Here is a 23,402-nt window from a genome sequence, read left to right on the forward strand (position 1 = left end):
CAGTAAATCTTTTATTGGAGCACCATTAGGCTGATGCTGGCTGACACCATCTGGCAGAGGTGGTGAGATGACTGCCAGAGAAAGTAAGACAGCATTTTTTACTGGGATAAGATACAAAATCGGGGACTAAAATACAAACAAAGCAATGGGCAAAAAAACTTGCAAGGGTGGTATACTCTTTATTGCAGTCAGGCACATCAGATTGGAATTTTCTAATCACAAAGAGTCATTAACACATGCCATGCCACCACGAGTAGTTGGCATGGCCAAAATTCCAATAGCAATGGTATTACACACACAAGAGAAGGAATATGTTCCACTTACTTCAGCCAGCACAATAACTCACTCTGACACATTTTTTTTGGTATGAGACATTAAAGGGGGTTCTCTTATCGGATTTTTCATCTTTAATAGGTAGTGAGATTGCTGGCTTCTATTTAAGATCTGTAATAGTCATAGAAAAATGAGACAATTTGGCTTTGTACATCTTTCCTGCAGATGAGTACATAATTTCCTGTGTTACAGCAGAATTTCCATCAGGGACCATTGATCTTACCCAGTGAATGCTAAGATTCTTAATCTCCTGCACACCCCTTCACAGCATGGTGGCTGTTTTATGTGAGTGCTTATGGGTGTGCAGATGTTCTGGGAGCAGGTTCTGGTGACTTAAAGTGTAGCTTACACATTGATATTTGGCTGTGAATATATTGGAATTTTAAACACATGGTGACAGTGATATTTTCTTTATGAAATGACTACTGTTAACTAAGTGACCATTAGGGGTTTTAGTCATTTAAATTACAGTACAGCCCATATCCATTAAATGTAAACTAAGAGGATTTATATAAGATTATTAACACTCCAGAGGTGCTGCGAAGTGAATAATCTGCATTTCACAAGTTGTGGTGCTGTTGTTTATTATGTCAATCCTCATTCACTTGTAGCACTTGCTGTTGAACAACTGCTGTTATTTGCATCTTCACCTTGTCATTATGTTTTGTTTATTGTGAAAAAATGGACTATATAATAACAGTATTTAATTTTTTGACGTATGATGGAGTGGAAAATCCTTTACAAGAATAGTTTTGATACCCTCATTTGAAAAGATCTAGCAGCAATTTAGAGACCTCCTCCGTAGATAATGAGAATGGATAATTAATAGGGGCACTCTGGTATGACAAGAGGTTTAACTTCTGTGTGGGGGTTTTATAAAGGAAAGAAAATTTACATTCATCCCACACTGTAAAGGAATGACAGGCACTTCTAGTTTATCATATCTGTTTAATACAGGAAAAAACAGTTGCTAAGCAAAACCAGATAAATGTAAAGATTTATCCACAAGGAACATGGAAGACCACAAAATTCATTTTCCTTGGGCAAAACTCTCATTAGATAATAAGCTGCTTGTGAGTCTAAGGAAGAAATATTTCAGTGGATGTGAAAACAAGCAGGAAAGCTTTAGGATTCTTGCTTGATGATTGTAAAGTCACGAGGAGAGGCTTTTTCTTAGTTGCAGGCTATCCCAGACATGAATAGATCCAAGCTGTAGGCTGCCTCCGTTTGATGTTAAGTGTTGACAGAGTCATGATGCTGTTCTAGAATGACCCTGGAGCGCAGTGAATTACATATTTTCTCAGTTTTTAAGAATATAATTTTGCTCACAGAGGCCCAAAAGCTGCCATTTGCCTTGTGTTTATTTTGTTTACTGAAAATATATCTTGCAAGCACTATTGCTAAACTAACACATAAATTTGTCCTGTTCCCCAGAGCTGGTGTTTTAAAATGGGGTCCTGCAAGAAAAATGAAGACTGAATTTTTAGCAGGATCTGTTTCAATCTATAGAAAAAGGGGTAATGATTTTAAACCAAAGGAGAATAGGTTTAGATTAGCTATGTGGAAGAAGGGGTTTATAATGAGGATTGTAAAACAGTGGAATGGGTTCCCTGGGGCAGTGGTAGATGCCCTATCCCTAGAAACATTCAAGGTCAGGTTGGGTGGGGTTCTGAGCAGTCTGATCTTGTGGAAGGTGTCCATGCTCTTCTCAGGAAAGCAGGGAAATAGTACATGGCATTTAATAGTCCCTTTCAACCTAAACCTTTCTATGATTATCTAGGTTTACTTTCATTTTAAGATTTCAGCATGGAAGAGTAGGGCATTTTTGAGAGGGTACACTGAACAAAGTGCAATTGCAAAGATGAGTCAGCCTTAAAATCCTGAGTCTCATTGATTATACTGTCCAAGATAATTGAAATAGACTACTAAGTTTGGCTATTTCATGTCACTACCAACTGCAGGGAACTTGATTTGCAGCAGAGTTTCAGGATTAACTCTCTAAGGTTATGTTTAAGATTTCTCAGTTTGAACACAGACAAAGGAAACCTCAGCCTTACTGGCCATTTTGAAAATTGTGCATATTTTGATTCATGATAGCACTTCATCAAAAAAGACAAGGATAAGCTTGTCTCCTATGCCTGTGATTGTAGTTTCAGCATTATGAAGGTTTAGTGAGAGAGGATTTCAGCTTACTATTTCCCTACTCAAAGCACAGAAGGCAATAAAATAGAAAAAGTTGATATTCCCATTTGAACTCCATTCAAGTGCTTCCAGTTACTGTGTGTTGCAAAGGCATATTTAAACTCACATTTGAAGTTTTCTGGATTTCTGTTCTATGTCAGAACTCCTGCAGATTTATTTCAGTGTGCTGTATGGGCTGTCCCACATCCGTAGGTGCACTGCTGGGCTATTCTTAGCAAGACCAGAATTTCCCTGCTTTCTGCAGAGAAAACAACTTATTGGCCAGATAGCCACCTTCATGGCAGTGCAGTATTGTAAAGACATCTCCTTTTAATTTCATTTACACATTTTTGTATCTTTAAAAGTGCTAATGCTATAAGGTACCTGCATGTACCATTTTTCTCATTTTGAATTCCTTCAGAAGAAGAGCCTGTCTTGGTAAATGATATTTCAGTTTCCATGGTGCTCCTTATTACAAATAGCTGCTCTTTTCATCACCAAATGGTGCAATTTTCATTCATGCTGAAATATCAATGGTAACATACAGCAGCAAATTGTTCCTTTATGATCCTTGGCATTGTGGAAACTCCTGCTCAAAATTAAATGTCAAGGAATTCAGCAAGTATGAAAAATCTGGCTCCTTTTATGCTCATACACACAGAGACACGCTCTGCCCTCTGTGCTTTGTTCACCTAAGTATTCACCTTCCTTTATTAATGTAAAGAATCATTAATATGCTACCAGTGATGCTTCCCAAAAAGTCCAGCTTTTAGAGGGGTTAAGGGGGTAGCATCCCTTCCTGTACCTTCTGCTGGAACTGACTGAGGGGTTTTGTATTCAGGCTATTTGTTGCCAGACCGTGAGAGTGAGTAGATCATTTTGGGAATGATAGCAGCCTTGCCAGCCTGCTCCCTTTCATTCCTCAAAGTGCTGCTCTGCCATTTGCCCTGGTCCAAATTACAAACCTGTGTTGTTGGTGTAGGCAATAGAAATACATGCAGATCAAGGCTGGGCTCTGCTGCCACCCCAGCCCTGCTCCATGCAAGCACTGAGGTACTTGTGGGAGTGTGGGGAGGGTACTGTGGCAGGCCGCAGGGTTTTCAGTGGGATTCCTTTCACATCCACTGTGATCTCTTTCCCTGGCCATGATATTGTTATGCAGTAGATGATGGCTTAGGTTTCTCAGCTACGTGGCCTGATGGGCACATTTCCCAGATCAGGTTCCCTTGTTTATAATTCTAAATATCCCTCACTCCTCCACTGCCAACTACTGCCAGTGGTCCATCTTTCCTAAGAAAACTGATCCTGTCTGGAGAAAGTAGACACTGTTCATAAATCAAGTGCTCAGGGAATTAATATTTTCAAATTCCCAGGAGTGTCTCTGGTAATAAATTAAACTACTTTTGTACACAATTACTTCACTTCCTCCCTTTTACATTTATTTAAGTCTGGCAATGAGGTATGTGTTGGTATAGAGCAGTTAAGAGGAAGTTGGATTCCCTAGACCAACTAAATAAAGCAGCTTGGAGGAAGAGCTTTGGATTGTGCCTCTTCCCCTTTCCCCTTCATTTCCATACGGGAGCTGGGTGTGGGCAGATATTTTGTTTTTACAGCCCTGTGCCAGGTTTGTTGTTATGGCTTCCTTGCCTCCAAGCAAGCAATGTGATTTACAAGTGCTCTCACCATGATCTACACTACTGGCAGTACTGGGGGCACTTCCAACAAATAGATCTCAGAGGAAAATAAACATTGGAACTTTTTGAGAGAGCAGAGGTGCTCCTGTCATTGGGAGACAGCTGGGCAATAAAGGTAAAATCTGAGGTTTTGTCTCTCTGGTGGAAAAGATCACAAAACTTCCTCGAGGACATTCAGGTTTCCCACAAATGAGATAAAAGGAGGGTGATGTTAAATGATGATGTAAGATAGAAACATAGAAGTCATTCATCAAACTCAGGAGTGACAGTATATTTGTATTTGAACCCTCTGAATTTAGGCTCTGCTGCTTTCTAAAAGGCAGGCTTTTGAAAGAGTTTGACAACCTTTTGACTAGGTTAAAAGTTAACCTGAACCTTGCTTTTATGGCAATGCACTAGGTAAATAACCATCGTTTTCTGGGCATCTTCACTGCCGTTTCAGTTCTGAAATGCAAAATGCAGATCCTTTGCTAGATATCCTGCATTTCCCAGGCACCTGGCTGTTCTCTGGTTCAGCCTCCCAGCCTCTAATGAGCACACTTGACTTCCTAGGGTGGGCCTAGTTCCCTGCAGGTATGACTACAGCAACAGGAAAGAAAAGCAAGCTCCTTGGGACTTTCAGGTTCTCAGGAGGGATGTAACTTGGGGTGAAGTTACAGTGCAAAATAAAAGCCACTTTTGGTTATTCACAGTCTTTTGGAAACAGTCGTAAACTTTGTACAATAAGTTTGCAACTGAGGTAACATGAGGATGTTGAACACTGGCACTTGATATACTTATGGATATAGAGTTGACTGAGAAATCACAGGGAGTGATGGATATTTTATGTTTCAAGTCTGTATTCCGCTTTTTCTTTTAAAGAGATTTTAAAAATTAGCCCCCATAGTAGCTCTGTGTGCTGCCTCTTGTGCTCAATTTCTGGCCCCTAAGAGTGCTCACATGCCTGCTATACATGACATGGCAAAGCAGAGACAGAGAGACTATTATTTAGTTCTGTAATCTCAAAAGTCCTTTGTGTGTTTAGCTGTCATCTTTGCTATCTGCTGTGTTGGCATAGTTTTCTTTGGGAATGCCAGTAGTGCTATCCACTCCATGCAAAAGGATTCAGGATCCTGCTTGACCATGAGGAGTGTCTCTGGCTGGTAATCCAAGTTTCAGAGTTCATCCTGCTCTTCCAAGAAAGTTGTTTCATAAAAGGTATTGACTTGACAGGGTGGGGCTTGACATAAATGAGCACTGTGGTCACGCCTGGCTTGGCAACCTGAGTTTGTACACAAAAACATCATAGCCAACTTTAAACATCTATTCAAATAAAGCAACTCCCCTTGAGAGCATAACAGCTCTTCTCAGTTTCTCAAGGGCTGTGGACAGATTTCTGTCTTGATGCTTGAGCTGGGAGGGTTTGCTTGAAAGGAGATATTTTATGGAAAAGAGTGTTACCCTGTGCAATTAATACCTAAGTCTTAAGGCAGTATTTATGGTAATTAGCTTTTGAGGAAAACCTGTTGGAAAAAGTGCTGAAAACATCTCAGAACTTAATAAAATTTCCTGCCCTTTACAGCACACTGATAACACAGTATGACCCTTTAAAGTCAGTAAGACCCTATTTACCAACTGTAAGCAATTATAATCTGAACCAGTGAAGCCAAACATTTGAGGAAACAATAAGTAATTAGCACAGCAGAAGCTCTTTTCTTCTCTTGCTAGGTGTTAGAAGGCAAGAAGGCTTTTAAATGCAGACTGTAGCCTGATTCTTCACTCTTATCCCAGTGTCATTTTGCTGTCTCTGAAGTAAGAGATATGGAGCCAAAGCATGGAAATGAACAAGGAGAGTGCTTTAGGACTTCACTCCAGCAGTAGCATCCATGGTGGTGTAAATGAGAGTGCAGCTTTAATTACGGTGCTTTCCTTTCTTTCATTCCTCCTCTCAAAATAAACAAAAAAACATCACAGGATGACGAAGGGCAATTATGTAACTGAATATTGTCCAAGCTGCAAGCCCACAGACTGTGAGTTCCTCTGATCTGGAACATAAGGATGGAAGGCAGTGAAGGGAAGAGATGATTTGCTGATGGGAATTTTCAATAAACAAAACAATAATAGCTTGTCACTGAAGTCAGCAGTTGCTGAGACACTGGTTAGCATGTAGAAATATGGGGGTTAGAGAGGTGTTGTAATGATGCCCATCCCTTCTGTCTCTCTGTTCCTGGCTTTGGTTTAGTCCTGGGAGGTGACCTCCTTTGAAGTTTTACATCTGCCTTTTCTCCTAGCAGATGGATGAGATTGTCATGTTTTTCACTTGTTGACACGGTGAGGAGGATTTGATCCCTTCAGTGTGATATCTTGTCTTGTAGGCTGCTTTTGACATAAAAACATGTCAGGGATAAGTCAGTTTATATGGAAATGTGCTGCTTGCTGTCCAGGATTTGGGATTGCCACAGCTCATGGAATGACCACCTGGGAATGGTGAGATACATAGTTTGGACTCTGGAACACAGCACTTACTAAGGCAAGCCTGTGCCTCTTCTAGTCTTGCACTGAAGTCCTGGCAAGAGCAAATTTCTATTGCCACTTTCTGTATTTGGTTATTTTTTTTTTCCCAGTGTTGGTTTATTTGGATAAATTTACTCTTGTGATAAATTTGCTATTTTTCTGCCAAGCATTGGTGCTATGGGCAGTCCAGTGGATGATTAGATTTTTTTAAAGAATGCCAAAATCTGGAAAGAGTTCATTTGGAAAATTTCCTAGCAGATTGCAAATGGTGAATAAATTATTGCACAAGGGAACTTTTGAAACTCCTCTGGTGGTAAATTTTCAGCTAAGGAAATGTAGAATATACAGCATCATGCTCATGAAACTGAAGCAAAACCTTGCCCATGCATCATGTGAGGAAATTAGGATTTCTCTCCTTCTCTCCTATTGTCATTCTAAATTTATATGCAAAATTATCTTCCACAATTTACTTACTGCAGAAAAGATGTAATTTCATGTAACTTTATCAGTATTGAAGCTATTTATTTAAACCTTTTAATTTATGTTTCCTGGCTGGGTCCCGCTAGTGCAGCTTTGTCCAGGACAGTTGACTATGATGAATATTTGTAAGACCTGGCTTTGATATGGATGCAAGGAAAAGGTTTTGGTATGACCTCTAAGTGACAAAGGATGTGACAAGTTGCTTCACCGTTGTGAACTCAGCTGGCTTGGAGAGGTGCCTTTGACTGTGTGGCTGTCATTTCATAGGAAAAACTGCCCTCAGTGGACACAGCTCTTAGTGCTCACTGTTTGCTGTTATAGAAGTTGCCATTAACCTGGGATATGTGCTATACATTTCTAGGAATGTTCCTCAGCTGATTTATTGACATGGTTTTTCTCGTCCTTAGGTTCTTGCTCTGGCTTTCTTTCTCTTTTTCCTTCTACTTTTTTTTTTTCTTTTCTTTTTCCTTTCTCTTGTTTGCTCCGCTTTCAGTTTTTTCTTGCAAAAATATTTGTAGGAGTGGAGATGTACTCTAGCTGATTATCAGAAGGCCTATGATTCTGCAACACTGAAGGTTAAATGCAAAACCCAGTGGTTATCCTGATTAACTGAACCCTATGCCCTAACTCTGGTGCCTTTTACAAGCTCTAGAGGAAGGAAATTTTACTTCTAAGCAATATACAACATTGCTTGGCAACCATTTGAGCCCTGTACAGCCCAGGATGGGCTAGCTGTATTCCCAAAGCTGGACTTCTCTGTGATGGTAGGCTCCTTGGTGACTCTTTTTCTGGGAATCACAAGGTGAATGTGCTCTTTGTTCAAGTGTGATTCTTCATTACAGTTGCTCTGTATATAGGGCAGAGGGGGAAGATTTGGCTTTGAAGAGCAGCTAGGGATGATTAAGTCTTAAAAGGTACGGAGATTCCATTCAATTTTAGTCAACATTCAGCTACACAGAAGCTATCCTAACTGTCTCTCACCCACTTTTTAAAAGACTATTTAATTATAGGGTCAACACTGTCCTGATTCAGATTTCCTCAGATTCCCTTTGATACTGTTTTTCTTCAAAGTTTTGGGAGATGACATGAGTATTGCAAAAAGACTTTCCTGGCAGCAGCTTTCCCTTCTAATCAATTCTTGAATTTTCTCTCTCTAGTCCAAAAGTCTCAGCTGGCTGTGAGGCAGCTGTGAATTAGCTTAACATCAGAAACATGGCTTATCAGTATTGTGGACACCCTGTGTTGTGTGTGATTCACAGAATGCAGAAGCGAAAAGGTGGAAACTGCATCAATAGAGGCAATTTAATGGAGAATAGAACTTAGGTATGATTTTTCTTATTTAGAGACAAGATTTGGAAGTCTGGAGAATATATAAAATATTCCAAGAAAATTGATACAGTGATCCTCTAAGGAAAGGAGGTACTCTTTATTGCTAATGGTATTACAGCTTTTATTCTAGCAAGGAGACTGTAGTTCACAGCAGAGAGTCTGATAATGGGATCCTGTTGCAAACTGGGAATTGTCTCTTAAATTGGATTGATAGAAAAGGCACAATGTAAGCTCTCACTCCGTGGTTTTGCATATGGTTCCTACCCATCTACCTGTGTTTTCAGGTGTTTTGAGGAGCAACACGAATCTGAATGGAGGTGCCAGTGAGAAGTGAACTATAATGTACAGCTTATCCCCGAAATCTTGAAACTGGCCTTTTATTTCTGTTTGGGTCTGTCACTGGAAGCAGTGGGTAATAATCAACACTTGGAAGGGTTGTGCAGGCATACACAGGACTTGGGAGCTTAGAAGCCACAGCATCCCTTGTGCTGCTCAAGGCTCTGGGTGAAGATTTGCAGGCTTTCTAATGAATAGTGCTTCCTGACTAGTTCTGGCTTGTTTAGGGGGTTTATTCTCCTGAGTGTGTTTCTATGTTGGTATTACCATCCAAGGGCGTTAGCACTCTTCAGCATAACAAAGCAGGACTTGCAATGCTAGGGTAATGGTCACATTCTGAAGCATGATTCTTCGAAGCACAACCCCAAAACCCTTTCCCCCACCCCGCCCCGTTTTGAATTGCCATTTTGTTTTATCAGAGGTTCAACTGGGATTTAAATGAGATGTGAATATAAAGTGTTTAGTAAGAGTTAGAACAAACAATGATAAGCTGTTAAGTTTAGCAATATGCTTTCAGTCATTTAAATGGTATTTGTGAAAAAAGTCCAAATTTGCTACATTTGGCTGAAAACACTCTTTTTGAGGCTGGAGTCAGGGCTGATTTTTCCAAAAGCTTGATGGTTGAAGCATTCATCTGCGATGCAGAAAATATAGATAAAATAACTGCTCTGAGAGGCTTTAAATCCATGTATCCCTACTTTGAATCAGATGCTAAGAGGATTGAATTCAGTTTACACCCAGGTCAGGTAAGAAGCTTAACCCAAATGATTGCAATACATCTGGCAACTTACAGACCCCATTTTGACTTATCTATCTGACTTACAAACCCCATTTTGGCATATATTATCACCACACAGAGCTGCAGTATTTCTTGTCTCTATAACTGTGGGTTTTCCAGCAATACAGCACCTGTATCTGGGCTCTTTGCTCTAGTCCTTGCTGTCATCTTCTCCATCAACAAACACATCCTACAAGTTGCCTGGCTTCCCTTCTCCCAGTTTCTTCACCTGGGATATGTGCATAAGGTAGCCATGGCTTAATGCAGTAGCATGATGCCTACCCAGATTTGGTGTTACATTACTAGCATGATCCTCTTACCCACCTGTGTGTCTGGGTTAATGGGAGCATTTGACACCACAGCTCCTGAGGTGGGCAAGATGTGCAACAATGATACTGTCCTGCTTTACTTATTTATAAGTACCTTTATTTATTGATTCTCAGGGTTAGAGCTTGTTTTCAGCTCCATACAGCCATACTGATGTGAAGGATCTATTTGAGAAATAAAGTGAAGAAAATCCTTAAATTCTTAACTGGCTGTGTTTCCTCGAGAAAAATATCAGAAAAGAACGTATCTTTGTGTTGGTTTTCAAAACACCTTTTTCCTTTGAGATGATTACAGTAGTCCTTGAGAAATGTGTTTGTGATCTCTTCTGGAATACCAGAATTCCTAGTTCTGTCTTTCCTTTAGTCACCTGCTGGGGTGACCTTCTTTAAATGTGGCAACCTCTCCATCCCTCCAAAAGCAGCCTTCATGTAGACAGCTGGAGGGAACCAGCCACGAAAGAAGAGCTCTCAGCTCTCCTCAGAGGCACCATACATACCAGCCTTAGAACCAAAGGATTGGTTTCAGATCCGAGTTTTTCCTTGGTGTGATGTAGATATCAGTAATATTAGGTGGAAAGAGACTAGTGTAACACTTGGGGTATCTGGGTTTTTGATCCTGACTCAAACATTTGCTTGCAGTGTGGCTTTGGACAGATTCACTGTGCCTCTCTTCCTCCTTTCAAAACCAGAAATAATTCTGCTTTTCTGACTAGGACATGCTATATAAAAGTTTGGCGTTATTATTTATTTGGTTGTTGTTGTTCTGTCTTTTAGCTAGCATGGCAGGGGGGTTGTGCTTTTCAATACCATTTGTGCTGTGTCAAAATTTACAAATTTGTACTGTTTCCCTTTCTGTCATGTTCTGCTCTCATGTTCCCCTGAATAGTGAGAAAGATCTCTGGGATGTGGTAAGGTGCATAAAGGAAGAAATACACCCAGGAGGAAAGAGCAGAATTTTGCTTGCTGGATATTTTAGTATCCAGGGGAAGACATCAAACACTTCCAGGTGTTTGGGTTCAGTTTACAAGTCAATCTGAGCAGACAACTTAAATGGGAAGCAGGGGACCCATGGGAAGCATGGGGGCCACATGCCCCTTGGTATCCCCAAAGAACTCCTCCCTCAAATGGTTTCTCACCTTTTCATTATAAACCTATTTCCTCTGTCTACAGGGTTTTTTTTATTCAATTTTTCACTGGTAGTTTCTAATGATGATATTTTGGGATCACCAAACCTGCATTCACCATCATTAGTGGCTTTTTCCCATGTTATTTGTTTAATGTTCAGGGATTAGCAACCAGATTGCAAAATAATGAGCTACCTTGTGTATTTCAGAAACATACCCCTCGCAATATGCATTTCAATGATTATCGTCACAGTTGGCTATGTGTTAACAAACGTGGCTTATTTCACTACAATCAGTGCTGGGGAATTGCTGCTTTCAAAAGCTGTAGCAGTGGTAAGTTACAGAAGAAAAATACAAAGATATATTCCTGCTGCAGTTATGTTTGTTGATATTATTCTTATTTTCAGGGTGGACACACAAGAGATGGGGTGGACACATCCAGTCAGGTTTTAGTATGGCAGCACTTATTAGCATCCCAGTGAAAGTTGATTTTTGACTGATTGCAGCGGGGTTGCAGTTCAAGCCATCAGTAGCATTTATAATGTAACATTGGACTGTATTAATTAACCACTTATAACACAGTCAATAGGATTTACATTTCATAGCCAAGCACATGCTTGAAAAATTCAGAGCTAAATTGTAAGCCCAGCTCCTGGGAAGCAGAAATTACGGATATTTATAGAAGAGAGAACTCTGAACTATCTTGTGTAGCAGAATACAGTAACTTTGTCTCTGCACAAATGTGTGTCCGGAGTACTTGGGAAGGGGGGTGCTGTGAATCCTGGAGCTCATTTGGGAAGGAGTTGCAAGGCAACCTGGCTAGGAAATGTTGCTTTGATTGTCCCTGCTGAATTGCGGTGATGACACTGATTTTTATATTTGTTGTATCTGAGTCACAATGAGGACATAAATAATTCCATTTCTTCTCCAGTAGTGATGCTGCCTGTGGCTATTTCAATTGATGTGAGTTTTGAAAAATGACCAAATCCTGTACCTAATGGGAGGTCTAGAAAGAAAACTTTTTATAAACATGATGAAAACTATGTGTGTTGCCTGTGGTGCCCCAAACTCCAATTAAGGCTCATCTGCTAACCCAAAACTCTGAAGCCTGGATGGATAGACTATACCACTGGGTGGTACCAGCTGAGTGCAATGAAGGCTGTAGAAAAAAGATATTAAATGTGCAGATCAGACTTTGATCTATTTGGACTCTGTGTTCTTCTTTGGAACCATAATGGTTTAAATTGACAAGAGTCAGGGCCTGATTTCACCTCTTCATCACTGCTTCAACTGGAGATCTTCCACATGCCCTCAGGGGTAAGGGTAGGACAGCTTGGCTGTAGTAGTTGTGCTCTCAAAAAAGAGGCAACAAATGCACTGCATGATTTTCAGTGAGGGATGCAGAGAAGGGGTATAGCTAACACCGTGATAATTTGTTAATAGAGGGCAATTATTTTCCTATTTTATGAAAAATCATTGCATGTTTCTCTCTCTTTTCTAATAGACCTTTGCCGAACGACTGATGGGAAACTTCTCTTTAGCTGTACCCGTGTTTGTTGCTCTCTCCTGCTTTGGATCTATGAATGGTGGCATTTTTGCGGTCTCCAGGTGAGCACTGCTGATGTTCCTGGGGGTGAGGGCTTGGGAGACGTACTAAAAATATGGGAGCAAGGGGAGGGGAGAGTATCCTTTAGCAGGATATGATAAATGACTACCCTGTTTATCAGGTGTAGGGCTTTTTCTCACTTTGTTTAGGGTACTATTTTTAAAATCTTTTGAATGGTTTGGAAATTAATGTCTCTGAGGCTAGCCCTTAATCAATGGCTGCTTTTTTTTCATGTAAAGGGGGAAAATTAGAGGGAAAATATTACCTCTTTCCCAACACTAGTCAAGAGACATTTTCAGAGATGGTTTTGATTTCTGCATGTGAGTTTCTCCTGCCAGTGCTTTCATTTCAAACACCTCAAACAAGACTAAGAAGTTCTGCTCTGCTCTGTGACTTTCATGAGCCACTTTGCATACTCACAGTAATGAGCACATTTAAAGTCTGTCCACATTTATTTCCCACCAGGATGTTCTTCGTTGCATCCCGCGAGGGTCACCTTCCAGAAATTCTCTCCATGATTCATGTCCGCAAGCACACTCCTCTGCCAGCTGTCATTGTTTTGGTAAATCATACAAACAAATGTTCCTGCACTAGAATTCATATTACAGGCTTGCTCTAGAGGATTCAAACACAATTTGGGCGCTGCTTGAGTCTCATTTATTAATGTGAACATGGGCTTTGTGCAGGGCGGAGGACAGGAGAAAGAGGAATGAGATTTGTGAGTTGTTCTTATTCTATCATCTCCTCCTTGCTTTCTTGCCTATCACTGCAATCTAATTAATATCTTTTTGTTTTGAATTTCTAAGAAACTGCTAGTGATGAGCTAGTTCCCTTTCAGAGAAGCAAATTCCAGTTAAACAAACAAAAAAGGGATTCGGTTAACTGAAAGTTGAACTAAACACCAGCATGTGGGAGTACTCTAAAGCTCATTATACTACCTTATAGTAAAAAATGCCAGCAGTTTTTCAACTAAGATAACGGAGGGGGAACACTCAGCTGTCCAGCATAGTGGTGATTAAAAAAGTGAGAGAACACATGCCTGGGAAATAGTCTGTGAATTTTCTCAGGAAAACCATTGGTGCTTTAGTAGAAATCCTATTACGGATTTCTAAAATAAGCAGCAAAGGTAAATGTTGGTCATGTGTTAGCTTTACAGACTAATTTTTATGGTAAAATGTTAGGATGTTAAATGTCAAAATACCAACTTCAAAGTTCAGTTTTCATAGTGCCAGGAAGATTTTCACTTAACATGCAGTCTTCATAATCATGGCTATTCAGCCCCTCTTTTGGGATCAATGACTGCAGTGTATCTGGATAGGCCTCTGCCATTATTTAGGGACTTATAGCCAAAGCAAAATATGCACCTATGAGTCTGTTCTACTAAGAGCAAATGCTTGTGGAATTTAAATTGTTTTTTGCTCTTGATGCCCATAAGCTCACTGCTGAATTGTTAAATTTTATATGTGCACATATAACAATGAGCTTTGAAATTTTTAAAATTAGGCGGTGTGATAATGGTGAAACATTTTAATGAAATTAATTTTCCATAAACATTTAGTTTGCATTTTATTTCTTTGGGTGTAGTCATACCTTGTGGGTAAATTGCATTGACCATTTTTTTTTGTGGAATGAAATGCACAGAATGTATTAATATATTATTTATTTTCCTCACAGACATTTTCTGCTATTGCATATGGTCCAGTTACACCAGTGCATTGATTTCCTTTGAACAAGTCAGATTCCTGTATGAAGATAGCTTTCCTTCAAAGATTACAATTTTTTAGCTCACCTTACTGCAAATAGAGCAGTGGCAGGATATATTCTACATCAATAGTAATTTTGGCATTTCCCTATTTTATTTCTCCTTCCAAGTTCTACACACTGTAAGAAAGGAAAGAGCTTTTGAGGATAAACTGAGAAAAAAAATATGTGTTTGAGGCTTGTTTAATTAAAACAACAAAACAACAACAACAACAACAACAAAAACCACAAAAAAAACAACACTTTTTTTTTTTTACATTAAGAAATCAGTTTATGCTTATATGTTGCTCGAGAAATTTTCCAGTCTGACCATTCACAAGATTTCCTGGCAATCACACGCCAAATGTCAGGTATCTGGTGACTCAATGGGTCACCACTGGACTCCTGCAGATCCCACTCAAAGGCCAGGTTACCCCACTGCTTTGAACCTCAGCTTCCCATGGCAGAATAGCACATGTCTCGTTCCATAAAGACACTTATTCCTGGCACAGGAACACAGAAACAGCTGAGCTGGTGCACCCAAGGAGGAACCCTCTACCAAAAAACGCCATTGCCTTTTATATTCCACATTCTCCCTGCAAGTCTTGCTCTTGCTCCCAAGTCTTTGGTTCCTGCTCCATCTCCATGTCTATCTCCTTTGCTGGCTTCACTGGTCTTCATCTGCTTTGGTATCCAAAGGGTCAGCAATTCCCAGCTCCTGCTGTCACCCAGTGTCTGTTCATCTGGCTGGAGTCACCAATCTTTCATACTCTTTGTTACCTCAAACATTGGCTATTCGTGGCCCTTTATCTCAAGCTTCCTCACAAAGCTCAGTTTGTATTTCAATCTGCATCTCAATTTGCAAGTTGAGCTACCTGGACCAGAAGTATTCCTCACCAACATGAGGAATTTGACAGAAGTGTGTAGTAACTCATAGAAATCATGCAATCTGATTGTAATCCTCCTTTCCTGTGTTTTTTCTTGATACCTCTCCTTCACTTGCATTGTTGTATATATAGCTTGCATTATAGTTATAACTGAGATTTTAAACTTTTAGAGGTTGAGTCTATAGAGAAGAAATCTTGCCCAATATTACTCAGTGGAACAATTTCCCTTGACATTTACATAGGAGTTTGCTTACTATCTATATGTAAGGAACCAAGTACTTTATAAGTCATTAGAGGTTGGAGGCCAGAGATCCACATTTGAAATATTGATCCTTCTGATTCAAATCCATGTTGTCTGCACTGCTTTGAAAAAACAGGAGAGAGAGGCTCTGAAATGTAAATAATACAAGTCAGTTTTCTCTGTGTAAAGATTTAGCCCAGTGTCTTACTGCATCTGCAGTTGATTTTACCCGTTGCCTTGTTATAAACCTGAAGGCTCTCACTTCCAGGACCTTCTCTCTTGCTGAAGGATGAGGGATATGGTGAATTTTACTTACTCCTTCATGCCCAAATGCAAGGACATTTTTTTGTCCAGATACTACTTTGAAATAGATCCACGTAGCCTTCACTAACCATCTAACTCACAACAAAACACTCTATACATAACCTTCTGCCTGCCTCACAGAAATCTTGTATCTCAGACTAGCTTTTCTGCGAGGAACTGTATTTATTCTGGTGTCTTCTCTCCTTCCTGCTCTTAAGTAGCAGTGACAGCTAAATTCTTCCTTCTTCTCATAAATATTTGCATTTAGGATGTGCAATAAGTCTACACTCTGCAAGTCTGAAAGGCAAACCTAAGCTGGTGGCAACCCAGTGTGCCCAGCTGGCATCTCATGGTGTGGTCCTGCCCCATGCCATGTCCTCTTTGCTCACTTTCCCTGTGAAGCCTGGGGGACTAAGACTTTTTCCTTCCACAAAACACCTAGAAACTTCTGCTTTCATATGATTAGATGTGATCAAAACATAACTGTTCTTATTATTTACATCAGCAATGAGCAAGTAAAGCTGCAGTGAGCTTGTATCCCGTGAGAATGCTGCCCAGGATGCTCCAGCACTTCAGTGCACTCTGTATTTTTGTCTGGGTTACAGGGGACAGATTTGTATTGACTATGTGTGGCCACTCAGGACAGATAAATATTGATCCAAAATGGTCTCAGGGGACAGCTAGACATTGATCACACACCTGATTGTATGGCAAAGGCAAGCCTGGAATCTGTGGCACTCAGGTGTGTGCATAAGTCTGTGCTGCTTGTCACTGTGGAAAAATTTGACATCACTGCTATAAAATAATAGAGATCGATCTACTAAACCCCTCTTATGCTCTGAATTTCTTTTGCAGCATCCTCTCACAATGATAATGTTATTCAACGGGGATCTCTACAGCCTCTTGAATTTCCTCAGCTTTGCCAGGTGGCTTTTTATTGGACTAGTAGTTGCTGGGTTGATTTATCTCAGATATAAACGTCCTGATATGCCTCGTCCTTTCAAGGTAACATCTGCTCTCTACTCTTTTACATGAATCCTCCCTCCTCTCTGCCCTGCAGTCAGACAGCAAGGGAGCATTTTCTGATGTCACAAGCTAACCTCTTTCTCAGGAAAAACCAATTTAAGAGGAAACAGTGTTTGTAGTGAAGACTCAAAGTTTTCCTGCAAGGTCCTCAGTGCTACCCCAGCTGTTTTCCATTCTGGAAAAGAATTCTTGCCTGTTCCCTGTGCTTGGGGGGCAGTGACTGAAGCTGCTGTGATGAGATGAAGGTGTTTGCTCAGTTTTGCTTGTCTGTTGTCTTCAGACTGTGTGATGTGAGCTCTGTGATGCAAGCTGTGTGAAAATACCTTGAGACCTCTGCAGTCACAGAGGGCTCAGACTGCAAATATTGGGGTTACATGTGCCAAACTGATTTTCAGCCAGTCCTCTATTTAATGTCTCCTTTGATAAAGGCCTGGGAATAATTTTATGACCAAATATACAATAACATGACCAAAAAGTCATGTCAAGCACAAGGATTTATGAGAGAGGGCATTTACGTCATTGCATATCCAATATTAAGTAAGTGAATTTTCTGTGCAAATAAGTGGTTAGTGTGATTATTGTAATATTTGGCACTTGCAGTGGGTTAGCAGAGTTATTGTGAACCCAGAAAGAAAATGCTAATAGTCATGCCCCTTGAATAGTAGCTATTTTGACCTTGGTTCTGCTATTTTTCTTGCTTGTTTTAAGTAGAATCATACAAAGTAAGCTGTCCCATTGTGTATCCACAAAGATTATATCCATCATCAAAAATCTGAGAAATATATCCCTATTTAGATGCTGCCAAGAAGACTATTTTGTGAAGAACTAAGAATGTGTATTGTTGCATTTTTGTAGGTATATTAGTAAATAAGGAGGTGAACACTACAACCTATTTTGCTTTGATTAAAAAAAAAGCTGTGACAGTGGCACAAAAGAGGAACAGTAATGCTTTGAGGCATGAAAGGAAGAGAACAATCTCCAAGGAATTCTCAATTCTCCATTACACTTAATGCCTCATAAGCCATGCCTGTAGGCATTTCCTTCAGAGAGTTGCTAAGAGAGTGATTGTATTGGTGCTCTTGAAAATTGAGCAAATAAATTTGATATGGTTGCCTTGTGTACTTTCAACAGTGACATTGACAATGCCATCAGTCACACAGTCAGAAAGTGCTTTTTCAATTGTTATCAGGTGCATAACACTATCAAATATCTTTATCACTAGTCAAATTGCTGTTTAATTTGCTCTCTTCCTGGTAGATTTTGATTTTTACCTTAGGAAGAAAATCAATACGTTCTTAATAGTTTTAAAAGGTGACTTGAGCTCCTGGTTGTGTTTTAAAATGTTTTCTAATGGGTAATTATCAGAACAGAAATCTTTACTGTGGTTAGAGCTGGTTGCTTATATGCTGGGAGATTAGAAGAAGGACTTTTACAATGTAACTTATTTACAGTCCTTACATTTTAAAGGAAGTAAAACACTGGAGTGTTTTAGAGTGTAATTAAGACACTTCTGTGGTACTCACTGCATAGCAGCTGGCAGGGCCTGGCTTCTGCAGTCACTGACATTTTGTGTGCCTCCTCTAGATACCCTTATTTCTCCAGAACTATCCTCTACTGCTGGGTCTTAATCAATTTACATTTCATAGAAATTTAAACACCTTAGTCGTTACTTTACAATGACCTTATTATTTAATGGTTCTTTGTGTGGTAATTTTTCAGGTTCCTTTATTTATTCCGGCGTTGTTTTCCTTCACTTGCCTCTTCATGGTTGCGCTGTCACTTTACTCTGACCCAGTGAACACAGGGATTGGATTTGCAATAACCCTGACTGGCATTCCTGCCTACTACCTCTTCATTGTGTGGGACAACAAGCCAAAGTGGTTCAGAAAGCTTCTAGGTAAGTCCTGGTGTGGGACTTGTCTCCTTCATGCTGACTCCAGGAGTTTCTCAGAGTGTTGTAAAATCCTCTGGAAGGATGCTCTCAGCTGCTGTGGGCTGGGGATGACAATGCAAGTTGTGCAAGATGCTTTTGGGATCCTGCTCTAGCATTGCTCTGCCAGTGGCAATCAGTGTTCCCCAGCTAACGAGGTGCAATCACAGCAAGGCTGTTCTTCAGCCAGCAATTTGTGGGAATCCAGGGCATCCCTCTGGCTGCCCTGGAGGGCCTGGGACCCTGGCAGGGGTCAGGAACCCCCCTGGACAGAGCCCCCAGAGACACTGGCTGTGATCTCTGTCCATGGAAAAGAGTTTTCAATCTTACACAATGAATTACAAGCTCTGGGTGTTTGATATAAGTAATAATTAAGTGTGGCACAGGTGCAAAAGTAAAATTTTAGGATTCTAGATAAGGGGTTCAGAGGGGACAAGATGGAGGAAATTGGGTGTGTCTTGTCCTTTTTCTCCTTCTTCATGCCCTCCATGTTTCACTGTAGTGTTGGCATTTTTCTGTTGGTTTAGGCTGGGGACACACTGTCCAACGTAGGTGACAGATATTGGCACATTATTGTAAATCCAGCACAGGTAGTTTCTGGTATTTAATGTTTGTACCATCCCACTGAGGGCAGAGCCCCACACGCTGCCCTGCAGGACAGAGCTGCGGCAGGGCAGCAGAACATGTTAGAGATAAACAGAATAAACAACCTTGAAACAGCACAGACAAATTATGGCTTCTTCTTTGGCAGCGGGGCTGAAAGACAGAGACTTTCTACAATCTGGGGATCATCAATAGCACAGATTCTGACAGTGATTGACTTTAAAGGACTGATGCTTCTTCCCTGCCCTCCCTTACAAACATCTAATTCCTTTTAAATCACCATCATCTTCTCCTGACCCTGCCTGTGTGCTGGTAAAGGCAGTACTGCACTCCTTGGAGAATGTGTTTGGAATCTCGAGCAAAACAACCGAGATATCAGGATGAGCTTGGTGTTCCCTACTGACACCATGTGTTTGTGGACCACTGAGGAGTGTTTGGAATGGGACTGGAAATAAGTGTCTGGAAGATTCAGACAGGTTTGGCATGGGGATATTGTCCTTACAGTGGCTCGTGACAGGGTGATAGCAATGTGTGCCGTGGCTGACATGCCTCTATGGACATTATTTCTGTGCTGTGTGAAGAATGACTTCTGTGTGACTTGGCTAGTAGTATTTCATGCCTGAAATACACTGAGAATATTTTCATTATGAATATTTTCTGTATCATTCCTGAAAGGTTTTGAAAGTATTTGTGGAAGTTCTGATGTGTTAAGAGAAGGATTATTTGAAACATTTCAATTAGAAGTCAGTATCATTTATTGCAGCTCTTCTCTCTCCCTTTTTTTTTTTTTTTGTTTTGTTACTAGGATTATAGGCTTCCAAAATAAATGGAATTTTCAAACATGAAATAAGACTATTGGCAAGATATTTCAGGAATGATGGATAATTTATTAAACAAAACAATTTTTTTTTTCTGAAAAACTAAAACACACCCTGTGAAATCTTTACCTAAAAATAGTTAATTTCTATAGGTGCTAAATCAAAAGTGCATATTGATGATTTAAAATGAGCTGCTTGCAAGAAAAGAGTAGTGCTTTTATATGTAATTGCAGTATAACCAGTTGTATGTATTTTTTGATATAAATATGCTATAGAGTTATATCCTATCTGCTGTAGAATATGTAGAATTTCCCTCTCAATACATGCTGGGAAGTCCATAGGCAATAGGGCAGAAAGTTTTTACAGCAAAAGGTGTTAGTTTAGGCTTGCAAAATCTTAATTTTATAGCCAAAACATTATAAATTACTTGCATTGTCCCTGGAATGCGTAGACATCTTCAGTACAAATTAAAGCAGTTGTATGCAGAAGAACATTCTATTAAGTAGTTGGTTTTTAATCTGTTTATAATCCCTCAGTCTTGACAATGAGGGTCGAGAAATTTTTTCCTTATCAAATCCAGGAGGTTTTTTGGCATTTTCTGTCATGTCTCAGAGGTTTTGGAATACAGCTACTTGAATCTTTGGCCACGGGATGACAGTGTTGAACTACATTTCTCGGGCAAGAGAAGGAATATTGTCTTTAAGGTAGACTGGACAGATGTGAAGATTTTTCTGCCAGCTGTGACAATGAAGGTCAATAATTTCTAGCTTTTGAGACAACACAAAATTCTCCTCCTAGAAAGAAGTCTGTGTGCCTGTGTCGTATCTATGGATGGGCATGGTGTACTGGCTGAGAGAGGAATGCAGCAGAAGCCAGTCAGTGAGAGAAACAGCTTGTTTGCTTTGTATTTATTACCCCCAAAATAACAACAGTAATGACAGAAAACTGATGCTGACAGTTTTAGGTGGAGCAGAGTGGAGATTTCCGTGTGAAACAAGCAGATTTTTCTTTTCCCAAAGAAGAAGCAATAAACCTTCTGTGTGGAGTCATTAAGCTGGCATTATTTTGGGAGAGCCATTGTATAGCCTGAGAACATTTACAAAAAGTATTGAATGAGGATAAATTCACTCAAGGTACCTCTGTGAGATATAGAAAAAAAATTGGATGGCTGCAAGCTTGATATTCTAACCTTGAAACAATATGTCTTACATAGGCATGAAAGTGTAATTCCAGACATGAGGTAAAGGACAGTATAAAAAATGGGATTGTTATTTAAGAGGTAGATTTTTGCCAGAGTAACTAGGTAACTTTCTATGAGAAGATAAATGACTATTTTTTTTTTTTTTTGCAAAGGAGAATGTGATGAATCCAATCTACTTAGACTTGACCAAAGCAGTCCATGTGGTACCAGAGGGGAAGTAGGAGCCTGCTAGTCTGAACACAGTGCTGTGCTACCAATACTGTTCCCAAGTTGCTTCATGTGTCCAGATCAGCACATGGACAGCTGGTGTCAGGCTTTGAAAAGTCACATTCTTGAGGCATTGACTGGTCCAGCTGCCCAGCATGTACTGAGAGGGAAATTCTGCCCAGCTTCAGCAGTGGGAGATGGCTGCTGCTCATAAACCCCTGAAGGTGCAAATACCCATGGGTACCCAGTCCCATGTAAGGTCAGAGGGAATATCCTGAATAGGTTTTGTAAGGATCAGAGGAAAGGGATATTGAGCAGCCAGAATGAGTAGTGGGATAAAAGAGCCGGCCTGAAGATACATATATTTCTGAAAGGGGTTTCAGGCTGATTACACTAGCAGAGCCCACGAGTGGATTACCCAAGGAATCCTCTCCAAAGGCTGAAAATCTTTGTTCTGTACTTAGGGCATTTACATTGCCAATTCTCCTTATAAAATTGCTGCATTGAACAAAAGGTAACGTAACAGCTTGTGGGGTGTAGATTCTGGGATGGTATTTTGCAACGAGAATAACATTTTCTTCTTTCCTCTTCCAAAGGAATTCTGCTGTAGCACTAGACGTGGTGGGACAAATAATTTTCAGCTGGTACAGACTTCATTTGACCTCTGCATTCTTTCTTTTTGTAAAACTGATGTGAAAATGAAAAAAAGTTAAGCATAGCATATCTTAAGCAGCAGACCAGTGTGTAAAAGTATGCATCACTAGCACGAGAATGCTTCTATCTACAGCTCCTCAGCTGAAAACCCAACTTTAGACTCACACTTAAAAACATGTATTTCTTTACAGTGGGTTGACTTGCAAAGAAGTTGAATCCTACTTTTTATCATAGCTGAGCCCCTGCTGGATATGAGATCTTGTTATATAACAAAATATCTCTGCCAGGATTATTTAGCAACACCAGAGGATAGGACAAAGTGTTATATGCTCAATTTGTTTCTCTTTGTTGAGTTTGTAGTGGGATCCATGGGAGATTATCTCTGCATTTCATTGTTACAGATTTCATGTCCAATCATATATATATGATAAAATTCCTGCTCTCTTTCCTCACCTAAACTTTATGTGGCGCTTGTGTGGATAGAGGGTCTGGAGTTTTTTAATAAAGGTTGTCCCCTGGGACCCATTTACAGCGAATTCTTCTCTCAAAAAGGGAAAATTAGGATTTAAAGTGGGCTGGGGAAGTTATCTGCACTGCCATGGCGTGTTAAGTTGTCTTGTGACAAATTGTGAAACTGGTCCTGTAACTCTAGGTACTGCTCCAAGCAGACAACATAGAGGTACTGACAGGAAACAAATTGGAATATTTCCATAGGGGAAAATGCTCCAAATACTGATTTATTCAAAGAATGCCAGCTCCCCCAACTTGTCTGCTGTGCTGTGGCTTCGTCCCAGGAGAGAGAAAAGCTGCTGCATGGAAATGGAGAACTGGGCAAGGTCTTGCTGCTAGTGGGTCTGTCAATTTAGGTGAACAAAATCACAGCCAGCTCTAGAGATGCCCACGATTTCCCCCTGCTGCTGTGCCCTTTTCCAAGAGCTGTCATGCCACTGCTCAGCTTCATAAAATTCTCTTTTTCCCTTTGCTCGTCCTCAGAGCTGGAAGGGCTGGGATGAAGCCCTGCTGTTTTCCTGCTGCTGGCTTTCCTCCTGACTTTCATCCCTGCTACACTCAGCCCAGCTCTGCTGTCCCACTATGGACAGGGAAGGCAGATG

The 23,402-nt window shown here is 40.3% G+C and overlaps 1 protein-coding gene across 1 annotated transcript in view; it reads left to right on the forward strand.

The window, feature by feature from the left end:
• Window positions 1-23,402, forward strand: part of SLC7A11 (solute carrier family 7 member 11) — a 54,340-nt gene that overhangs the window by 27,919 nt on the left and 3,019 nt on the right. Inside the window, exons 7-11 of the mRNA XM_002191554.7 lie at window positions 11,284-11,407; window positions 12,579-12,682; window positions 13,146-13,242; window positions 16,707-16,856; window positions 18,597-18,774. Of these exons, the coding sequence (XP_002191590.6) occupies window positions 11,284-11,407; window positions 12,579-12,682; window positions 13,146-13,242; window positions 16,707-16,856; window positions 18,597-18,774 (653 nt within the window). The remainder of the gene's footprint in view (window positions 1-11,283; window positions 11,408-12,578; window positions 12,683-13,145; window positions 13,243-16,706; window positions 16,857-18,596; window positions 18,775-23,402) is intronic.

The sequence above is a fragment of the Taeniopygia guttata genome, chromosome 4, assembly GCF_048771995.1.
Source record: "Taeniopygia guttata chromosome 4, bTaeGut7.mat, whole genome shotgun sequence".
NCBI lineage: Eukaryota > Metazoa > Chordata > Aves > Passeriformes > Estrildidae > Taeniopygia > Taeniopygia guttata.